We start from the raw sequence: 20,750 nt of genomic DNA on the forward strand, positions 1-20,750 counted from the left end.
ACAAACATCAAAATCACCAATGACAGTAAACACAAAACTACACCTAAAATTTGACAGCTTTGACGATGACGTCAGAAAGCATTTTTTTGTGAGTCCAAGATATTATTTTATTTAATTATAGATTTATTCCAAAATTATTGAGTGCTGTTCGTAATATATATTAATTAAACAACAAATATTAATATTGTGTTACTACAATATTTTTCCGATAAATATTTTCCTACAGAACTAGGAATTTTATCCGATTCACGTTGGCACTAAAAAACGCCCGATAAGTCTTCGAATCTGACAGACTTGACACAGCATAAGCAAAATCTGCTTTGCTTCTTTTGTTTTTGTAGTCATTCTCAGCTGATCGACGGGAGAGTACGTGTCGCTGAAATGCGTCGAAAAAATTTTATATTTATTTTTTTAATATATGTGCTCTATTTTGTGGTTGAAACAAATGGCAAAGTTAAGAGTCACATAAGGACCTTATACAGTAATCCGGAACCACCGCCGTATACAATCTATAACTTGGACGGGAACGATGATAACGAACAAGGAAGTAATGTTGAACGACGATTTAAAAGAGACTTGATTCCAGACACGGTGGATCCTTCAACTAAGGTAATACTGCTTCTATTTAAATGTGTTTTATTAGAGTTTAGTTGTAACGAAAATTCTATTGCACTTTATTGCACTTTGTTGCACTCGTTACGTTTTTTTTTTCGAACGTTTAAAAGTGAAATATTAAAGGTCATTTATTATTGCAGTTTAAATAATATACACAAAAAACAATAGTTTCGACTGTTTCGAGTTGTTACAGGTCTGATGACGTAGTTACACGTATATCTTCCAGATTAAATCATCTTGCTTATTAATATAACGCAAAAGGTGGTGTGTGAGTTCTTAAAATGGGGAATCCCAGGATGATTGGTTACATCGAAAAAGTGACGTTTCTATAGAAAAATTAGGGTAGAAACTTTCCTACGGTTTCTTAATCGAATTATTGGTTTTAATTGGATCCAGATTGCGTAAGGAAAGAGGATTTTCGCCGTATTTTTAAATGGGGTTTAATCCACATTATACTACCAACTATTTTTTTTTAAATTGTTACGTTTAAGATTCCGTCGTCCCCGCGGTAATAGGACGCAAGAAGACGCGGTTTAAAAATAAATTCAATCTAGTTTTATCGGATATATCCTATTAAACTAATTTAAGGTACTAAAAGAGCGCCCAGAGCGTTTTTATTATGGTAAACTAGACATGAGTGGTACATTAAGTTCGTGTTTTTGATGCTCAATTTTTTTCTATTTATAAGAACGGATTACTAACGTTTTATCAAATGTTTTGTCGTTGATATCCTGGATATTTAATTACCACAATTAGTGTGGTGTTTAGGATGCAGATGGTACTTTGATCGACCACAAAATATCAGGGATGAGTCATAGTCGTATAGTTCTTTGAAGATTGCTCAATGAACAACAACATAATTATTTAAACAAATAGAAATATGACGGTTTTTTGTTGCTTTTATAGATCAATCATCTCAATGATACCCATAAACAGTTGATGGTGCATTGGGTGGGCGAGGACAGTAACGTGGTGATATGTTTAGCCCGGGACCCATCTCTGGGGTATTACGAGCAGCTCGTCAGTCCCTCGGCCGTGTACATATCGTACGACGATGGGGACACATACAAAAATCAAACCGAAATGTTTAAATTGCCCAACGGCAGTTACGCCACCCTGGAGAAGTTCTACAATCATCCTGTATACAACTCCATCGTAAGTTCCCGAATCGTCGCGCCAGCCTGGTCTAACACTCCCCGTTCTTTCCCCAGTTTGTGTTCACCGACGTCAGGCACAACTTGCTCTACGTCACCACCAATCACGGGAAGAACTTCACCAGGATCCAGCTGAATTTCACGCCCAGCGAGCTGTCCTTCTTAGAGCTGAGTCGTTCGACTTTCGTCATACTGGATAAGAACGACACGCAGAACCGAGTAAGTATCGGATAGAACGCGAATCGAACTAGCGTCTAGTAAAACCTCATCCTCCAGCTTTGGATCACCGAGAACCTGGGCAAGACTTTCAGGCCGGCCCACGAGTTCGTCAAGGCCTTCTTCTGGCTGAAGGACGGCGACAAGCATCAGTTGTTGGTGCAGAGGGCGGAACCGACCCAGTCCAGCACCATCCTGTATTCCAGCGACCTGTTCCGGGAGAGGAAGAGCAGCATCTACGCCACTAACGTCCAGGACTTTTCACTCAAGAACGATTATCTCTTCACATCCAAAAAGAACTCGAAGGTGAGTATTTTTATTCCGCATTTCGATGCTGTTGCATGAGTAATATGTGGTTTCTGTTTATTCATCGTGGTGTGCTTTGGCAACTACCACAATTTCCATTGAAAAACGACTGAATATATAGTATCTCCAAAGTAGCAGTGAACATTCATCTATAATGTTAAAATAACTGATATTTTTAAACATTTTTGTTTGATTATTTTATTTGCATTAGAATGTTGTAACATATAAGAGCTAAAATAAACTAAAAGTCAAATTGAGTTAAATTGAGATAACTTATATAGATAGAAGATAGAAGAATTGATAAGAGCTTCACCACTTCACTATTTATCTATTTTTTATCATGATTTATAATAAATTTCCAAGAGATGACATTTGTGCCCGTTATCTATTTCGACATGAATAAATCATTATTTTATGTAGTTCAGCAGTTGTGCGAAATATAAACGTATTTATAAAACAAAGCACTTTGTATAAAATTCCCGTATTCTTTTTTGATGTTAGATTGTTGAACGAGTTGATAAGTTCGTGGTTTTGTAATTCGAAACGCAATTTATTATTATAAGCTAACGATATTATTTCATCAAGATCAGTATTATTCTATGGGTAACTCGTGTATTTCGAATAATCTGTGGTTTCTGCTGCTTCTGCAGCTACCACAATTGTCATTGAAAACAACTGACATATACGCAGAAACGATATAAATTCCACTATATTTTTAATTAATGATAAGAACTTAACCACTTCACTATTTATATCTAATTTTTGTCATAATTTATAATAAATTTCCAAGAGATGACATTTATGTCCCTTATCTATTTGAAGACGAATATTCTTTCCTGTACTTTACGGTTCTACGAAATATGAACGCGTTTATGAAACGAACGAATTTGCATAAAATCGCCCGTTGTTGATAAGTTAAGTTGATAAGTTCGCGTATTTGTATTTCCAAGCGCATTTTAATATTATGTCCTAACGATACTACTTTTTCATGTCACCATGTTTTTGATATGTTTGATTTTAAATAGTACTTGATACTGATAAATCTCGCAGTACCCAACAGTAGATGTTTATCTCTATAGGTTGAATGTTGCTCTGATCAGAAATAACGTCTATGGATTGGTATTTTAATTAGTGATAAGATGGATTGGGTTCTAAGCTTATTATAAATATGGTATGGAGCCAGACACTTTTAAACGCTTCCAACGTCCCTAGAAGACAACGACTGATATTATTTCTCCTTCAATGAGGGTGGTTTGAAACGCCTGAATTTTTGACAAGCCGGGGAAGCTAAATCTGGCGAATAGAATGGATGTTGAACAACTCCTACTTCAATTCATTTGTTTTCGCTATATTGTTTTTCGAATTGTGTGATAAGCTGCCTTGTTTTTATAAAAATAACTCTTCTCTTCCATAAATTAGTTTTTTTGTGACATATTTCTACATACTGTTTGTTCAGTGCCCCCTAGGGCATTCTTCGAAAATTTCACACGTTAGATTGTTTTGAAAATAAAAAAAAATGTTTCGTTAAAATCACCGCAAGTCTTTAACTAAATGCGAGATTGCCATGGGATTTTGACACGTATTTGAAGGTTAGGACTACTAGATTTAGGAAGATTAGAGGGTGGGGTTTCGCAACTTTTCGGCCTCTATAATTTTAAATCAAGAGCAAGTTGCACAAATTATATTTCAAGTCCCATTAGTTGGTGTTTTTCGTTCATCGTTAGCAAATAAACGTTACAGCTTGTTAGAACTCGAATTTTATAAAATATGAACGAAACGCTACGTGAACATTACTCCTACTTCATTCCCCGTTAAGTGATCTTGTCTTTTGTTTACGTAGATATAAACCATGGTCCAACTTTTGGATACCGAGACATGTCGATGACGAACGATGGAACTTGTATTGGGATTTTCGATATTTTACAAACAGTGCCGCTAATATATAATAAAATGCTAGTAGAAAACAAACGGCGTTGGATTATTCCGTATTTTATGTCGCCACGGAGGTAGATAAGATTAAAACCCATGTTATTTCGCAGTATTTCGAACGATAGGAAGTAAATAGCTTTTTTTAGAACGCAACAAGGCGAGTAACACGGTGTCCACGCTTTGTTGATAAATAATTGAAAAATTGTCTTATAATGTCGCATGCATAAAAATATTCGGGCAACATGCTCGACACTGTTGACTATTTAAATATAGATCGTTTTGTTACCCTAGGGGTTTTGTCGTCGACTTTTTTATTTACATGTTATTTTTGTCAACAGTCAATGAGTTGACACTATTGTATCTTAGGAACAGTTGCCAAAAAAAAAACTGGCGTTGAAATGATCAAGGCCTTGGGGGAAAATCATTTCGATTTTATGATATTTTCAAAGCGCATGTTTTTAAATATTTTGAAGTCTCTTTTTTGTCAACGAAAGTTTATTTGGACTGGACCTACAGTTTAACGAGGGCTCCGAACCACGGTCCTCGACAGTACGCCTACCGACTGCCGAGGGACCAACTTCGAAATCATCCCAGAAGACATCTGGTCTTACCCAGCCTGGATACTGGCGTGACTGGGATCATTTTTCTTGTCGGATTTTACATTCTTGTCTAGGACAATCACAAACGTAAATTTACTACCATACCCCAGCAGGATTCAAACCCGCGACTATCGCAATAGTAGGTGGAACGTCCCGTCACCTTTACCACTGCGCCAACCAAGCCGGCTCAAAGTGCTTTTATTCACGTACGTTTCAAACACTAATCGATGGTTTTTGGAGGATGTTGTGACTATTTTCTGGCAAAACCATGATAATTTCTTCATTGTAGAACGTTTGAGATCTGTTGGCGAAAAACTGAACCAAGTCGTCTTTAAAAACCTCTTTTAACAACAGTCCATGAGTCATCCTTACAATTTGAAACAATCACCAAAAATATTGACAGTGAAATGGAACGGTGACCTTGAATCGAATATATGAACGGAAAAAATCTGAGCTGCCGTGATTTCATACTTTTTTGATTATCAAATGAGCGGATGAGTCACCGCAACTCACATGATAAACTCTTATCTCTCGCAAAGATGGATTACGTTATATTATCATGAAGCTCATGCACTTAAATTGTACAAATATTGGTTTATAAATAGCGTATTTATTTTGTTCGTTAATGTAAACGTTGGGTCCAGTATTTTCCTTCTTTTCTTATCTTTTAGAATTATTTTTAAATATGTTTAAAACACATTTCGTTTTCAATGTTTGTCATTTTGTCTGGATGGTTTCACAATATCAGAGCTGGACTTATAAAATTGTGTGAATATTAGGTGTGTGAAGAAGCAATTCGTATTTTTAACTTTTAATCCTTATAGTTGAAACCTTTTCTACGTATTTCTCTTTGCTCATTCACAGTATCAGTTTTTACCCTCCTATTCCTATAGTTTTTTTTAATACGATACGTCACTATTTATATTTCGGGAATAGGAAAAATAACAAATAGTTAAGCTGCGAATATATTTTTATTGTTTTTCAAAAAGTACTCGCCACGATGATCGATACACTTTTGCATACGCTTAAACTAATTTTCAAAGCATTTATTCCATTCCGAATGAGGTATCTTCAAAACATGATTTTTGAACGTTTCAGTAGCGTTTTACGGGATATAAAAATCGTTGACCACGCAATTTATTCTTCACGGATGGGAACAAAAAGAAGTCATTGTGTGCCAAATCAGGGCTGTACGGCGAATGACCCATAAATTCGATGTTTTGAGTGCTCAAATAGTATCTTGTTTGAGAGCTCGCATTGTCATGATGAAGATCAATCCGGCGTCTCTTGTTTACAAATTTACTGTTCTACGATCCTCTAGAGACACTGTTGCAATATGACCAGTTTTCCCGAAGAAACAGGTAACCATTTTCTTTGAAGTGCTTCGTGCGCGAACAACTTTTGTTGGATTTGGTTCATATTGGAACACCACATACAGTCTACTGCTGCTTGATTTCGGGCTCATACGAATATATCTATGATTCGTCACATTTTTGAGCGATTGTCAAATTTTGTCGGATTCAACGCGAACATAACTTTCGCACAGCTAAGTGTTCCTGTAAAATCGCATATATGCTGGTGGAGCTAATGCTTAGGGATGAATGAGCGTGAATCCAGCGATACACGGTGGTTTTTGATGAAGCTTCATCGCCAAAAGTCAAATTAAGTTCTCATTGATGCACTTTTGTTGTGATAATCCACGTCGAAAATCGTTCCATTTTTTGTTGAGTCGAAACTTTCAACTAAATATAAAATAAACAAATAGCGTCCGTGCGACAAAATGTTCTGAGTACGTATATCGTCAAAAATGTCGAACTTTACGATGGAACCGTCAGATGGACTCACATGACAGTAGTGTTGCGAATTCGCGAAATATAAATAGTGGCCCTCGAATAATATATTTTTTAAATATCGAAAGTTTTAAAAAGAATATTGAACTTTGGGTTTCATATTAAAATGTCTATATTAAAACCCTAAAACATAGGATGTTTGAAGTACTTATATTATTACTTGGCTTTTTAATTATAAAAAAGTAAATTGCTTTTTTATTGCTTATTTCGAATTTTATACTGCCTTTTATTTTCTCATCACTAAGTTTTACTATATCCAATTCTCTCCTCTTTTGTCCTATTTTGGTTTTGTTTAATAGCTTGTCTAAGGTGACTTTTTACAAGATAGTTTGGTTTTCTTCATTAGTTTAAAATTATTGGAATCAATGATCATAGAAATTTATGTTAATAACAAAATAACCGTCGACAGTATCTCTAGCTTCGTTTTTTTTACAGGATGGTCTGGATCTCTACGTGTCCTACAAGCTGGGACCTCAGATACCGTGCGTATTTAATACGACCTTGGCAATGCAAAACTTCTTTATCGCCGACGTCACCGGAAACCGAGCACTGGTCGCGGCCAGCCACAGCGAGACCAGTTCGAACCTCTACGTCTCGGACAACTTGAACGGCGTGTCCGGAGAGGTGATGTTCACGCTGTCCCTCAACGACATCCTGGCCTTTTTCCCCAACAGCACCTGGCAGGGAACCTGGCTGCAGTATGTCAGATTACCTACGTGGATCCGGATTTCCTCTTTATTGGTTCTATTTTTGTTCTAGTCAAATCTCAGACGAAGCCTTCGTCGACCTGTACAAGGTGGAAGGCCTCAGCGGCATCTACATCGCCTCCAGGGTGGTTAATAAACCGGACAGTAGCATCATCGCGCCACGTCACTTGGGTTCCGTGATCACCTTCGACCACGGCGCCACCTGGAGACTGATCCAACCGCCCGCGGTCGACGTCGAGGGACAGACCACCAGTTGCCTGCCGGCCAAGGAATGCTCGCTCCACCTGAACCAGAAATTCAGCCAGCACTATCCGGAGACCAGGTCGGTGACGATCCTGTCCAGCAAGTCGGCGCCGGGAGTCATCATAGCCACCGGCGTGCTCGGAAGCAACCTCAAGGGCCACTACGGCATCTACATCAGCGTCGACGCGGGCCTGACCTGGCGCCAGATCCTCAGGGATCTGTACTTCTTCAACATGGGCGATCACGGCGGCATCGTGACCGCCGTGAAGTTCTTCAAGAGTTCCCAGTCCACGCGGCACATCAAGTATTCTCTAGACGAGGGCGAGACCTGGAAACAGACGATATTCCACAGTGAAGACATTAAGCTGTACGGACTGATGACCCAGCCCGGCGAGAACACCACCGTCTTCACGATGTTCGGCTCTCTACCGGAGGAGCACCGTTGGATCATCGTCAAGGTAAACTTCTCCAATGTGTTCAAATCGACCTGCAAACCGGATGATTACAAGACGTGGTCACCCAGCCAGTCGGAGGAGAATCGCAGCTATATTCCATGCATCCTGGGGGAGCAGACGGTGTACCAGAAGAGGCTCAGACACGCGAATTGCCTGAACGGCCTGGACTTTGTCCGGGTCGTGTCGAAGAAACCGTGCGATTGCGACGTGCTGGACTTCGAGTGCGACTTTGGGTTCAACAAGGTGACGGACAAGGTACCGAGGTGCGTACAGGACAAGTCGATGGGGTCCTACGACCCCTACAAGCGGCCGGAAGCCTGCCCGCCCGGGAGTTACTACAAGAGGACCAAGGGTTACCGGAAGATCGAGGGCGACAAGTGCGTCCAGGGTTTCGAGCAGCATTACCTGCCCGACTTCGTGCCGTGTCCCTTCAAGGAGATCGACGAGTTCCTGCTGTTCGCCCAGCGGGAGAACATATCCCGGTACAACCTCGTCACGGGCGTCATGGAGACGCTGCCCATCAGCGGCGTGAAGAACGTGATCGCCATCGACTTCGACATCGAGAACAACTGCGTGTACTGGGCGGACATCAACGTGGACACGATCAATCGGCAGTGCTTCGACAACGGCAGCGTGGCGGAGACGCTGGTCACCAACGACCTGGCGTCTATCGAGGGCATGGCCTACGACTGGATCTCGAAGACGCTGTATTTCGTGGACGGGGTCCGGGCCAAGATCGAGCTGATCCGTACCGACATCAGTCACCGAGGCCGCATGAGGAAGACCATACTGGACGGTACGGTGCTGAAGAAGCCGCGCGGCATCGCCGTCCATCCCAGGGCAGGGTACATGTTCTGGACGGACTGGTCCGTGGAGGCGCCCTCGGTGAATAGAGCCAATCTGGATGGTAGCAATAGCTCAACGCTGTTTGGCAAGGACAGAGTTGGTTGGCCTAATGGTATTACCGTCGATTATATCGCCAATAGGTTCGTAATTGTTAATTTTTTTTCTTTAATTAAGATACATGCACAGATGGTTATTATTTATTTTTGGTTGATTAGGTCCCCAATTGAGATCGCAGTATGAAATGGTTTAGCTACATCTAATGAGTAACAGGTCAATTAAAAAGTCTCTGAAAAAGCTTTGAAGTCATCTAGTTCCTATTGATATATCATTCCCTGGCGTTTGTGGTCGTTATCCATTTATTCTCTGCTCGTTCTTTCAGTTCATTATTGTCATTGTTCCGTTAAAATTCGTACTAATAACGTTCTCTTAGTATTTTTAATTCTATTTACTGTATCTCCCCTCTTTTTGAGACTTTAAACTTAAGGCATTATTTCTATTCTCTTTCTTTTCTCTTTATTTTTTATTCTCATATATTTACCTTTTATTTTTTTTATCAATATATTAATAGTTTTTAAGTTATGGTGTATTATGATTATGGAGTTGGTTTTCTGTTATGGTTGTTTTTCTGAGACACAATCTCTCTGAACTCTATTTTTACTTGCTTAAAAACTATTATTTAAATGTCGAAATGAATGTTTTTGTCGTTTTTTTCACTACAACTCTGATATAATGCCGCATTATCAGTCGGTTCTAAAATCTAAATATTTTTTGCACTTTTTCTTTATATACTCGAAAAAAATTGCGGTGTTTGTCCATTTTCAGACTTTTGTTTATAACCTTGGTATAAACTAAGATAGATTGATCAGAATACCATAGTATATGTAATATGTAATGCCATATAAGATGGTGACATTATTTTTTCATTAAATGTAAAAGTTTCGAAGTCTTGCTTTTTTTTACAAATCGTTTTCATCATCTTTTATATATTTTATGATACAGCTGTCTCTAGGGTAAATTCTTCACCTTGCCTAGTTTAGCAGCATATTCATTCTCTAGTTCTTCTCCATTAAAGACCAACAGGTTATATGCCCGGTGATGTATTTTTTGTTTTTTTTTTCAGGATATACTGGGTAGATGCTCGACAGGATTACATTGGCAGTTCCGATCTGCATGGTGACGGATTCCAGAGGATAGTCCATAACGTCGATGTGGTTTCGCATCCCTTCGCCGTTGCCGTTTTCAAGAGCGTCATGTACTGGGACGACTGGAAGAAGAACGCCATCTACAGCAGCGACAAGGACGTGTACAAGGGCGTCCAGGTGGTCCTGAAGGACCTAGCCGGGTTGATGGACTTGAAGGTTTACGCCCATGGTATTCAGTTCGGTGAGTGTCCGAAGATAATCCTCGTGCTCGATCACCGCTTATCGTAACCCGAATTTTTCAGGAACGAATGCTTGCTCGCGTGCCAACTGTTCTCACATATGCGTTGGGATGCCGAAGAACAACTATCGATGCCTGTGTCCAGACGGTATGACCGCGAACGGTACAGATTGCCTATGTCCAGGAGGAGTGACCGCTTTACCGAACGGAACTTGTCCGTCAGTGGGTAATTCCTGCAGCGCCGAGCATTTCTCCTGTGGAAACGGCCTCTGCTTGCCAAAGGGCTGGCGTTGCGACGGCGAGAACGATTGCGGAGACGGTTCGGACGAAGCCCGATGCGGTACCTTCCAGTGCCCGCCCAGTTTCCACGTGTGCGGCGATGGAAAATGTCTGCCTCATTATTGGAAGTGAGTATCGTCAGGCTACAAGGAAATAAACGAAATGTAATACATGAATGACCAGTTGAGCGCAGGCGCACTTAAATTAACACCAATAAGCTATATTTTCTTGCCCAAATTTGCTACGTTTTCAAAATTGAAAAGTACTTATTCTACGATAGACAATTTAGACTTAAAAAGTATGTCACTGTTTGTAATGTGCAGTGAATTTTACTTATAACTTCACTGGACTAGATGAAATCTTACTTTAAGCTTCTGACTAACACATTATTATCTAGAAGGTGAAGGACCTTGGTGACATTGATGTTCTGATGAAGCCTCCGTTCATGTCTTTCAGAGTTCAACCTTCAGGTCCTTATGCAGATTGTCATAATGAATGTACCATGAAGGGTTCATTCATAGAATTAGCAAATAAGAAACACAACTTCTTTTTTATTAATCTCTTCTGACATGTAGAAGATCACTTCAGTAAGTGATTTGCTGTACAACTTATAATCAAAATCTTATTCTAGAAATTATTAAATCTCAATCTATGTGTCTATTAGTTAGTTCGTATGGTAGTTTGCGTTTGAGCCTATGCACTATACTGTCATCGCATACATTTAACTGTTTGGTGAGTGCATTGGGATGCACTAATAATCCTTCAGAGTACTTCGCACTAACACTCCGAATCAAACTCATTAGGGATTCTAGGGGGATATCGCTGTAAATCAGTTTCTTGGACACGTAATATGGGACATCGATGATGACTCGCAACACTTTGTTCTGGAACCTCCGGAGGATATCTATGTTAGATTTGCTAGTAGTACTCCACAGTTCAATACCATAGGTCCAAATGGGCCTAAGTATTAATTTATACAGCAAAACCTTGTTATCTAATGATAATTTTGATTTACGCCCGCCCTGTCAGCCATTTGGTTTAGTTTAACCCCAAGCTGTTTGCATTTTGTCAGTATATGTTTTTTCCATGTCAAACGTCGGTCAAAATGCATCTCTAGTTATTTAACGTTGTTTGCTTGCGGAAGTTCATGGTTATTCAATTTTACTGAGTGACATGTTCTTCTACAAAGGGTGAATGTCATATGGGTAAATTTTATCTCATTTGCTTTGATTCGCCACGTTTTCAACCACAATTCGACTTTGTTAAGATGAAGTTGGAAGATTTTTGTGGCTGATATTGGATCCTTGTGTGATGATAAAACCGCTGTATCGTCAGCATATGCAGAAACACAACTTGATGTAGATTGTCGAAATACGCCAGTGCTGTTCTAGCCAATCATATAGTCCATCTGTGTTCACTCTCACGTAGTTCCCGTGGGAAGAGCCCCGATCCTCACCTCCCTGTCGTTTTTCCAGGTGCGATTACGACGTAGATTGCGCGGATCGGTCTGACGAGGTCAACTGCCCCAAACAGAACTGCACCGCCTCCCAGTTCTCATGCGACAACGGCCGATGCATCTCGAAACAGTGGCGCTGCGACGGCGAGAACGACTGCCGAGACAATTCCGACGAGAGAAACTGCGACCCCGACCAGCCCACCACCTGCAAGAGCGAGGAGGAGTTCCAGTGCAAGAGCGGTTCCGTCACCTGTATCCCCAGCACGTGGAAGTGCGACGGGGAATCTGACTGCCGGTAAGACGACGCCAGTTCCCCATCTCTCTTAAATGCTAACGGCCCTTCCTCTTTTCAGAGACGGCTCCGACGAGTTCAACTGTTCCAACAACACCTGTACGGAATCACAGTTCCCCTGCGGTCCGCCAAACAACCGGTGCATATTCAAGACCTGGATTTGCGACGGTGACCAGGACTGTCCGGACGGCAGGGACGAACTGAACTGCCCCAAGACCACCACCGCCCCACCCAAGTCGACGAACGACGATTTTTACGTAAAGGTAATTAATGTTTATGTTTATGTTTAATGTTTCAGTCGTTATTGCTAAAGAACTACCTTGGACAGTGGCGGCTCCTGATTTTAAGGTGTTCTGCAATTTTTGTAAAAATACTTCAGTGTTCAAACAGTTTATCATTAAAATTGTGGAGATAAACTGTTTTTTCAAGAGATAGCCATGGAAAGAGCAGTTAAACGATCTTTGGCCATTGAATTTCTGAGAAACGTTTTGATACGCTTTAATGTCGCGAAACACCTTTCGGTCTCTGATGTTTTCACGTATTTCCTATATTTGTATTTCTTATGGCCTTATAGATACTTAACGATGGCTTGGTGGATCTTAGAAACTTTAGCTGTTGTATCAAGTAAATTGGAATGGAGATATGTAGGAATCGTTTTTAAATTTTTTAGACTTGTAATTCTTACAACAGACTCTTAAGTTTATAAACAGATCATTTACAATCGGTCATTTACACTGCGTTTTTTTTTCTAATGAGCTTATATTTACGATCACTTATTTTCTATAGAGAGAAAAAACCTAATACCAACACACCAGTTTGGGTTTATTAACAAGCATTCAATAATTGACCAGGTCCACAGACTAACAGATGTTATTGAAAAAGCCTACGAAAGTAATAAAGTATGCTCAGCTATATTATTAGATGTAGCACAAGCCTTCGATAAGGTTTGGCATGAAGGCCTTGTTCATAAACTACAGAAAATGTTACCAAAACAACACATCAAATTACTAAAACCGTACATTACAGCCAAAATATTTAGAGTTAAACAAGAAGAAGCTTACTCTACACTTGTGATATAAAATAAAAATGAACGAAAGTAAATTTGTGCATGCTCAGTTCACTTACAATCAGACCATACATACACCAATAACAACACCAAATATAGCAACAACGCTTAACATCTCGGGATGAATCTTGATACAAAACTTCGCTGGAAGGAACATATAAAGAAGAAAAGAAAAGAACAAATTATCAGTACATAATAAATTGCTATTATAAAAAAGAAAAGAAAAGAACAGGAATTGAAATATAAGAAAATATATTGGCTAATTGGAAGAAAATTACAATTATCAGTACATTGCTGTTATATGATCAAATACTGAAACCTATATGGACATACGGAGTTCAATTTTGAGGATGTTCTGCATAGAGTAACATAAACAAAATACACATTTTTCAGAACAAAGTCCTGAGGGGTATTGTGAGCGCGCCCAAACACTACAGGACCTACATTGAGACTTTCAGATACCCAAAGTTAGCCAAGAAATCAAGAGAATTGCAAGGGGGCATGAGGAAAGACATGGGGCATGACTTCTCATGAGAATATTGTAGTATTGCAGCTTTTGGATATCACCAGAGCAGGACACAGACTCGAAAGAATCAAACCATCTGATCTTGTGTATATAATATGGTAGTATATGGTGCATATAATAAAAAATACAACAGTGACGTGTATAAACATTATTTCACCAAAGACTAAGATAGGGCAGACTGGTCCTCCTAGTTATATACCTAGATTTAAATTATCAAAAAGACAAATTGTAGGTTAGTTAAAAAAACGTATTCTCTTCCTTCTTTTTTAGAATGGTACATGTCAAGAATGGATGTTCCGCTGTCAAAACAACCGGTGTATTCCATTCTGGTGGAAATGCGACATGGTGGACGACTGTGGCGACGAGAGCGACGAGTTGGGCTGCAGCGAAACGAGCTCCGCTAAAGTAAAACCGACTCCCACAACGGTCCCACCCAAGTGAGCATCGCCCGGACTGACGTCGGCATAAAACTCTACACGATTCGTTTTTCAGACCTCTTATTTGCAACGACAATCAGTTCCAATGCGAGACCGGCGAATGCATCTCCAGCGCGTGGGTCTGCGACACCAGCTACGACTGTCCCAGCGGAGAGGACGAACAGAACTGCAACAGCACCAAAGTGGCGTGTAACGAGTTCAAGTGTCGGATCGACGGCAGCTGCATTCTCGTAAGTAGTGTTCCCCGAAGCGTTTTTTGGGCGTCTAAACGTCTTCTTCGCAGAATACTCAAGTTTGCGACACGGTGTTCGATTGTCCAGACAAGACAGACGAGTTATCGTGCGACAAAGACTACGTGCCCAACGAACCGGCCACCCCCAGCTGCAGCCTGGGCTATTTCCCCTGCGACGGAGGAAGCTGCTACCCGTTATCCGTTATGTGCGACGGCAAGGTCGACTGTCACGACTCCTACGACGAACAGGACTGCTCCAACCGAAAACGCGTGTATCAGGTAATGGATTCGGCACAAAACCCGACCGTTCGTCCATGACTTTCGATTATTGTCCCCCGTAGGTGTTCAAGATCACGATGGACCTGAAGAAATCGACGTCGACCAGCCTGGCGGTGACCTGGAACCTGATCCAGACCGAGAAGGAGTTGGAGTTCATGCCGTCCATCAGTAAGGTATCCGAGAAAACGTGGAAGAACCAGAGCTGGGTGCGCGACTCCGAGTACATCTTCGAGAAGCTGCAGCCTTTCACGTCCTACAACATCACGATCTTCGTGCGTGAGGTATCGAGCAAAGTCGTCTTCCCACCGGCCTACTACTACGTCGTCACGACGTTTGAAGGTAATTCTTTAAAAGTAATCTGTTTTTTAATATTTATCAGTGTGCAAAATGTTTCCATCCACAAAACAAGAAAAAATGTGCAAAGCGTGTGTCATCGGCAATTCGTGGATGGTTTTTCAGGGAAATCACACATCCTTTGAGGTGATGCACTCATCAAGTTATTTTTCTACATATTCGTAATTGCTGAAGTATTTCTACGGAAAATACGTGAGACATCGATGAAAACAAATGATTGCGATGGGTGTGACTTGACAAGCGGCCAAGTATGAAAATGGCTTTTATAAATCTCTTTAGCTGTGTTTAACAGTACAAAATCACTTAAATTTTATTTGACCTACACACATCATGTTACAAAGTTTCAGGAGTTTAAACTCTCGTTTCGATTTTTATTGACATTTTGATAATCAGTGAAACAAATCCCAAAGGTAGTGAGCTGTATGTGTTTTTTTTATAAAAGTTTACCTAAGTAAGTTAAATTGGGAACTTCATGTTAGACAAAAAGCAGAGCAGATTAATCTCAAAGTCAAGCGACTGTATTGGTTATTCGGAAGATACTCTCAACTTGACCTAAAACCAAACAGATTGGTTTATCAGTAAATCATAAAATCAGTTTGGACCTATGAAGTGCAAATATGAGGTTGCACTAAACCATCTAGTAATCCAACAAAACAAATTTGTACGATTAATTATCAAGGCTTATCGCTACATAAATAACGAAGAAGCTGCACGATGACCTCGAAATCACATAGATATACGAATTGATCCAAGATTTCGCCTTAAAACATGAAATAAGGTTGCGTGGAAGCAATACAGCTACTGGACAACACGCCGGAAATTAGAATATTGAAGCGAACCAAACGTCACGAACTTGTTTAGTGTATTCTTAATTTAGCTTAAGGAGATTAGCTTTATTTTAATTTGGGAAATACATACTGATGTATTAATCCCGTACTTGTCTTGCTTGTGTATGCTTAAATTAAGATTGTACTAAGCATATCTAATGTAAGATGTAATTAATTAAAAAAAAATTTTTTTTCAGGCGTCCCTTCACCTCCCCTGAACGTTACGGCCATACAGCAGAATGGTTCCCACATCCTGATCTCCTGGGACAAACCGGCTTACCCGAACGGCGTCATAACCAAGTACGAGATACTCTGGAATATCGGTGATTCGGAACGGACCTCTTTGATCCTGAACGGCGATGAGACTTCCCACCTACTGACGGCCGATTTCGAACACAATAAATCCTACACATTCTCGGTAAGCGTTTGGCGGTTCCCCGTCCAAATCTCGGTACTCATCGTCGGTTCGTTCCAGATCGTGGCGTACAACAGTATGAACCCCAGCGATCAGTCCGCGCCGGCTACCATAATATTCGACGGGAAAACCAGCGTGGATCCCATCAAGGACCTATTCGTGTCCAACTACACCAACACCAGCGTCACCCTCGCCTGGACCTACACCGGTGAAACCGACCGTTTCAACATCAACATAACCGCCGATCCGCAGTACCCCAAGCTCCCTCCGTACAGCACCAAGTCGACAAACTGCACGCTGAAATTGGCCCCGGGGGCGAACTACACGTTCGAAGTCTACGCCATCAGGAATGGGCTGCACGGACCTCATTCCCAGATTCAGGCGACTACCCTGGGCACCCCGCTGCCTGTGGTGAAGATAACCGATTCTAGAACGGTGAAGGACGTGGGTACTACCGTGAAACTATCCTGGCAGCGACCGGAGAAGTACGGGAAGGTGTCCTGGACGTTCGGCGTGTATTACGGCATAACTCAGGAGAGTTTATTCGAAGGTACGACCAATATTGCACTAGTGTATCTCTGAGTAAGTTAGCTCATGTTTTATCTGATTTTAATAACCACCTCTCACTCTTTGAGACACTCGTATGAATTCCTGATAGATTACGCGCTAAAATAGGAACCGCCAACCTTAAAAATCTTCGAGCCAGCTAAACTTCAATGTTTCTTGTTCAATTTTAATGCTGTTGATTGACTATATGATCAACGAACTGTAATTCTGATGAGATATACTCACATAACGGACATCGAGTCATATTTATCTGGACTTTTACTTTCACAGGGTCAACTATGCCTAGAATATTAAGAATTCGGTATAGGATTGAATCAAATTTACAAAATTAAAACAAAAATTGAATGGATACGCATCTTGGATGCAATGTCCTCATGGTCAGTTCAGATTAAAAGTGTTGTAATTTTCGACAATATTCACGATAATCGTTTTCGATAATTAACCGGAAAATACCGACGGACGGTTTATCAAATACGGTTGGGATTCTCCAGAAATAGCCACTACTCAATGTTACTATAGATTGGCGGTCGGACGTCTTAATGATGGTTTTTTTTACAGCTGTGCGATACAGAACCACCAACTTAACCGCGACTATACCCAACTTGCATGCTTGCGAGACGTATATGTTCGCGGTGGGCGTCGTATCCCCCTATGGTTATGGACCACTCTCGGGCCTGTTCGAGCTAGTAACCACGTCTTCTAACGCGAAAGCGCCCCCCAAAGACGTCCAGGTCAGGCCCGAGGAACAGGATCCCTTGAGAATGTTCATCAGTTGGAAACCCAGTTGCGATTTGTCGGACAACAGCTCGTATACGGTACGTATTAGATGCGTGAAAAAGTAATTCACGTTCATAATATATTTATGTCATTTTGAGAATGAATGAGAATGGCTGAAACTCCGAGATATCTTCAAAAACTAACGGATGTTCGGTTTTTCTTTCTTAGTTTATTAAATTTTTCGTCGACATTAACCCAATCCCAATAACTCTCCATCCAGTCCCCTAAAGCACTTCTGAAACTCACTCTTTGAGATAACCTCGACCCTTTCAGTTCTTCGTTCGCTTTTAGTCTCACGTGTGCTTACAAAATGACAGTCCTTCGAGGTTTTTTTAATTTTTGGAGACATAGAAAATCACATGGGGTCATGCCTGGGGAATATGGAGGCTGAGACTTTAAAAATTCAAAATAGAATGAGCGAATTGCTTTGACAACTTATATTATTGCGATTAATCATTCACAAACCATCAGTCGCATGTTTTGCAAAATGATTGACTTTCAACGTCCTGATTATCCTGACGTGAAGAAAAGCTTCTTCATTTTACGAATGTCTTTTTCCATAAAATTTTGGTAAACCTGCAAATTAATGGTTTCACACAGCATAGTACAAAGTCCATATGTAATATGTAGTACACCAAACTACCATAAATTTGTGTTGTAAGAAATATTTTCAACGTTAAGAATAACTTAAAGTCTTGATGGGAATTATTTTGTTCATTTTGATTGTTTTAGATGAAATATTCAACAAAAATTCATTTCTCTGGCTTTCTCATTTTTCTCGTTATTTCTCCCAGTCATCATCGTTACCCGATCTTAATTTTCGGGAAAAATCTAGAAAAGAATCAGGGAAATGGCTTTAATCTTGTTTAGTGTAATATAAATGTTATGATATTTTGATACAAAATCCAATTTAAAAATATTTTCAGGTAATATTGTTCAACGTGTTCATAATATTCTTTTTTTTTTAATTGGCAGTTGAGTGTGAGTGAGTCTACGACGAAGAGATCCTGGAACATCAAGGTGGACAACAAGCTGAACCACACGTTGAGGGTCGAAAACGGAGGAATTTACAGCATCCGGATATCGACCGACATCAGCGGCGCCATCTTCTCCAAGCCGGTGACCTACAAGGCGCCCCCCATCGCCCCTCCGCTGGCCTTCAGCGTGTCCCCGCTATCGAACGGAAGCTTCATCGTTTTCTGGGACGACACCAACGTGAAGGTATCCGGCCCCTACAAATTCGAGATCCTGGTCCACGACGGTCCCGCGTTAAAGGAGTCCTCGGCTGCCAGAATACTGGTCGACCACTCCCCGCTGATCTACACCAACCAGACGTCGCACGAGTACACGTTCGCCGTGCGCATCAAGACCGACAAGGGCTTCAGCTCTGTCATGTCCCAGGCCCTGAACAAGATCTCCGTGAAGCAGGCGGAAGCCGACGGATCGAACCTGGCGGCCATAATAGTACCGAGCTTGGTCGTCATCTTGCTCCTGATAGCCGTGATAGGGTACCTCGTGGTGCGGAACCGGCGGTTACAGAGCAGCTTCGTGCGCTTCACCAACTCGCACTACAGTTCCAGATCGGGAGCGGCCACGTTCGACGACAACGGCCTGGAGGAGGAGGAGTGTCCGCGTATCGCGGGCTTCTCCGACGACGAGCCCCTGGTGATCTAACTACCGGAGACGTCGGCGTCAGAACTTTTAGTGAGAGAAAGAGAAGACTTGCCAGTGTTACCAACATCTAGTGCCCGCTCGACACGACACTGAGAAATGTTTATATAATAAAAAGATTGTTAAAATATTTTCAAGTTTATACCTTATCTTTGTAACTAAATATTGTAGCGTTAGTCTAGAGATGTTTTTATATATATACACGAAGTACCGGAAAGGTATTTTTATAGCTCCCGTTTGTTTTTCTTCTTTTTTTTTGTTCTAACTAGAAGAGAGTGACTCTTCATCCTCACATATATATTTGTACAGGTCTTTCTAGGGGTATTATATAATTTTAAGTCAAATTTCTGTGATACTTCATTTAAGGTTTCTTGTTTAGATTTTTCAGGATAAAAGGAATTTGACTGTGGATAAGTTTTATTGTGTATCGTACCTTGACTATTGTGTGTAAGTAATAAAGATTATCATAAGAGTTTTATGTCTTTCTTTTCTTTCACCTCCGCCATCCTCAACATAACATTTTGGAAAAACTAGGACTGCAACAAATCTACACAGAACAAAAAAAAAGACTAAAAGTGTGAAGAGAAAACTGAAGACTGACTTAGATTATTGAATGTATTGTAATCATTTTATCACTTTAAAATGGCATTTATTGCGAAAAAATCACAATTAACTATTTCATTTGAGTTAACTAACATAGTGCAGTGCACCAAATTTTAGGCCATGAATAATAAGAATCAATGTCCATGGCTCGTCTGGACTAACGCATAAGTTTTTGTGCTTGGGGTTGCCGTTGAAGATCCACTTGTATTCGCCAATACGCTACAAAAAAACTTCAACAAACATCAAACATTACATCTAAACATCAGGGCACTGTTGCACGAGCCTTTTGGTGCTCTAAGTCATTCGCGTCAACACTGCCACTTTTAAATCATTGAAATCGACAATTGGGGTATAACTGAACAGCATCACTATAAAGTATTTGATGGACTTTGCCAGTAGTGGTTTGGAAATTTTACTGATGTCTCTTTTTCACCCCACTCAACATAACTTCTTGGAATGTTGTGAGATTTCTCGAATTTACAAACTGCATAAATATATTTTTATGATGATTGAATTAATGGAAAATCAATTCACGCACAATAATAATTATCACAGCATAAAATCTGCAGCAACAGAAGACAATGTCTCCTTCTTGGCCTCTCTCAATATATCTTCCAGGCTTCAAATATCTATAATGTATGTATGATAAGTTTCCCAAAACATTGGTGT

At 40.5% G+C, this 20,750-nt stretch overlaps 1 protein-coding gene across 1 annotated transcript; it reads left to right on the forward strand.

Moving 5' to 3' along the window:
- The first annotated feature begins 72 nt into the window (after positions 1–72).
- Positions 73–19,951, forward strand: LOC143205005 (sortilin-related receptor). Its single transcript, XM_076417968.1, has 18 exons — positions 73–609; positions 1,522–1,770; positions 1,827–1,988; positions 2,046–2,291; positions 7,105–7,367; positions 7,429–9,060; positions 10,041–10,303; positions 10,365–10,707; positions 12,055–12,330; positions 12,389–12,590; positions 14,190–14,356; positions 14,412–14,586; positions 14,640–14,867; positions 14,930–15,206; positions 16,246–16,466; positions 16,524–17,013; positions 17,589–17,845; positions 18,783–19,951. The coding sequence occupies exons 1-18, from the start codon at positions 382–384 to the stop codon at positions 19,479–19,481; spliced, it is 6,378 nt and encodes a 2,125-aa protein (XP_076274083.1). The 5' UTR covers positions 73–381; the 3' UTR covers positions 19,482–19,951.
- Positions 19,952–20,750: the final 799 nt, after the last annotated feature.

This window comes from Rhynchophorus ferrugineus, unplaced genomic scaffold, assembly GCF_030347505.1.
Source record: "Rhynchophorus ferrugineus isolate W39M unplaced genomic scaffold, kcgeb_rfMv2 rfM11, whole genome shotgun sequence".
Lineage (NCBI taxonomy): Eukaryota > Metazoa > Arthropoda > Insecta > Coleoptera > Curculionidae > Rhynchophorus > Rhynchophorus ferrugineus.

What these genes read in the sequence shown, in the direction of transcription:
- LOC143205005 (XM_076417968.1), top strand. Translation starts at nt 382, where the DNA reads ATGCGTCGAAAAAATTTTATATTTATTTTTTTAATATATGTGCTCTAT. An exon ending in GTCGATTATATCGCCAATAG is followed by an intron (nt 9,061 to 10,040) that starts GTTCGTAATTGT and finishes TTTTTTTTTCAG; the next exon opens with GATATACTGGGTAGATGCTC. An exon ending in CGGACAACAGCTCGTATACG is followed by an intron (nt 17,846 to 18,782) that starts GTACGTATTAGA and finishes TTTAATTGGCAG; the next exon opens with TTGAGTGTGAGTGAGTCTAC.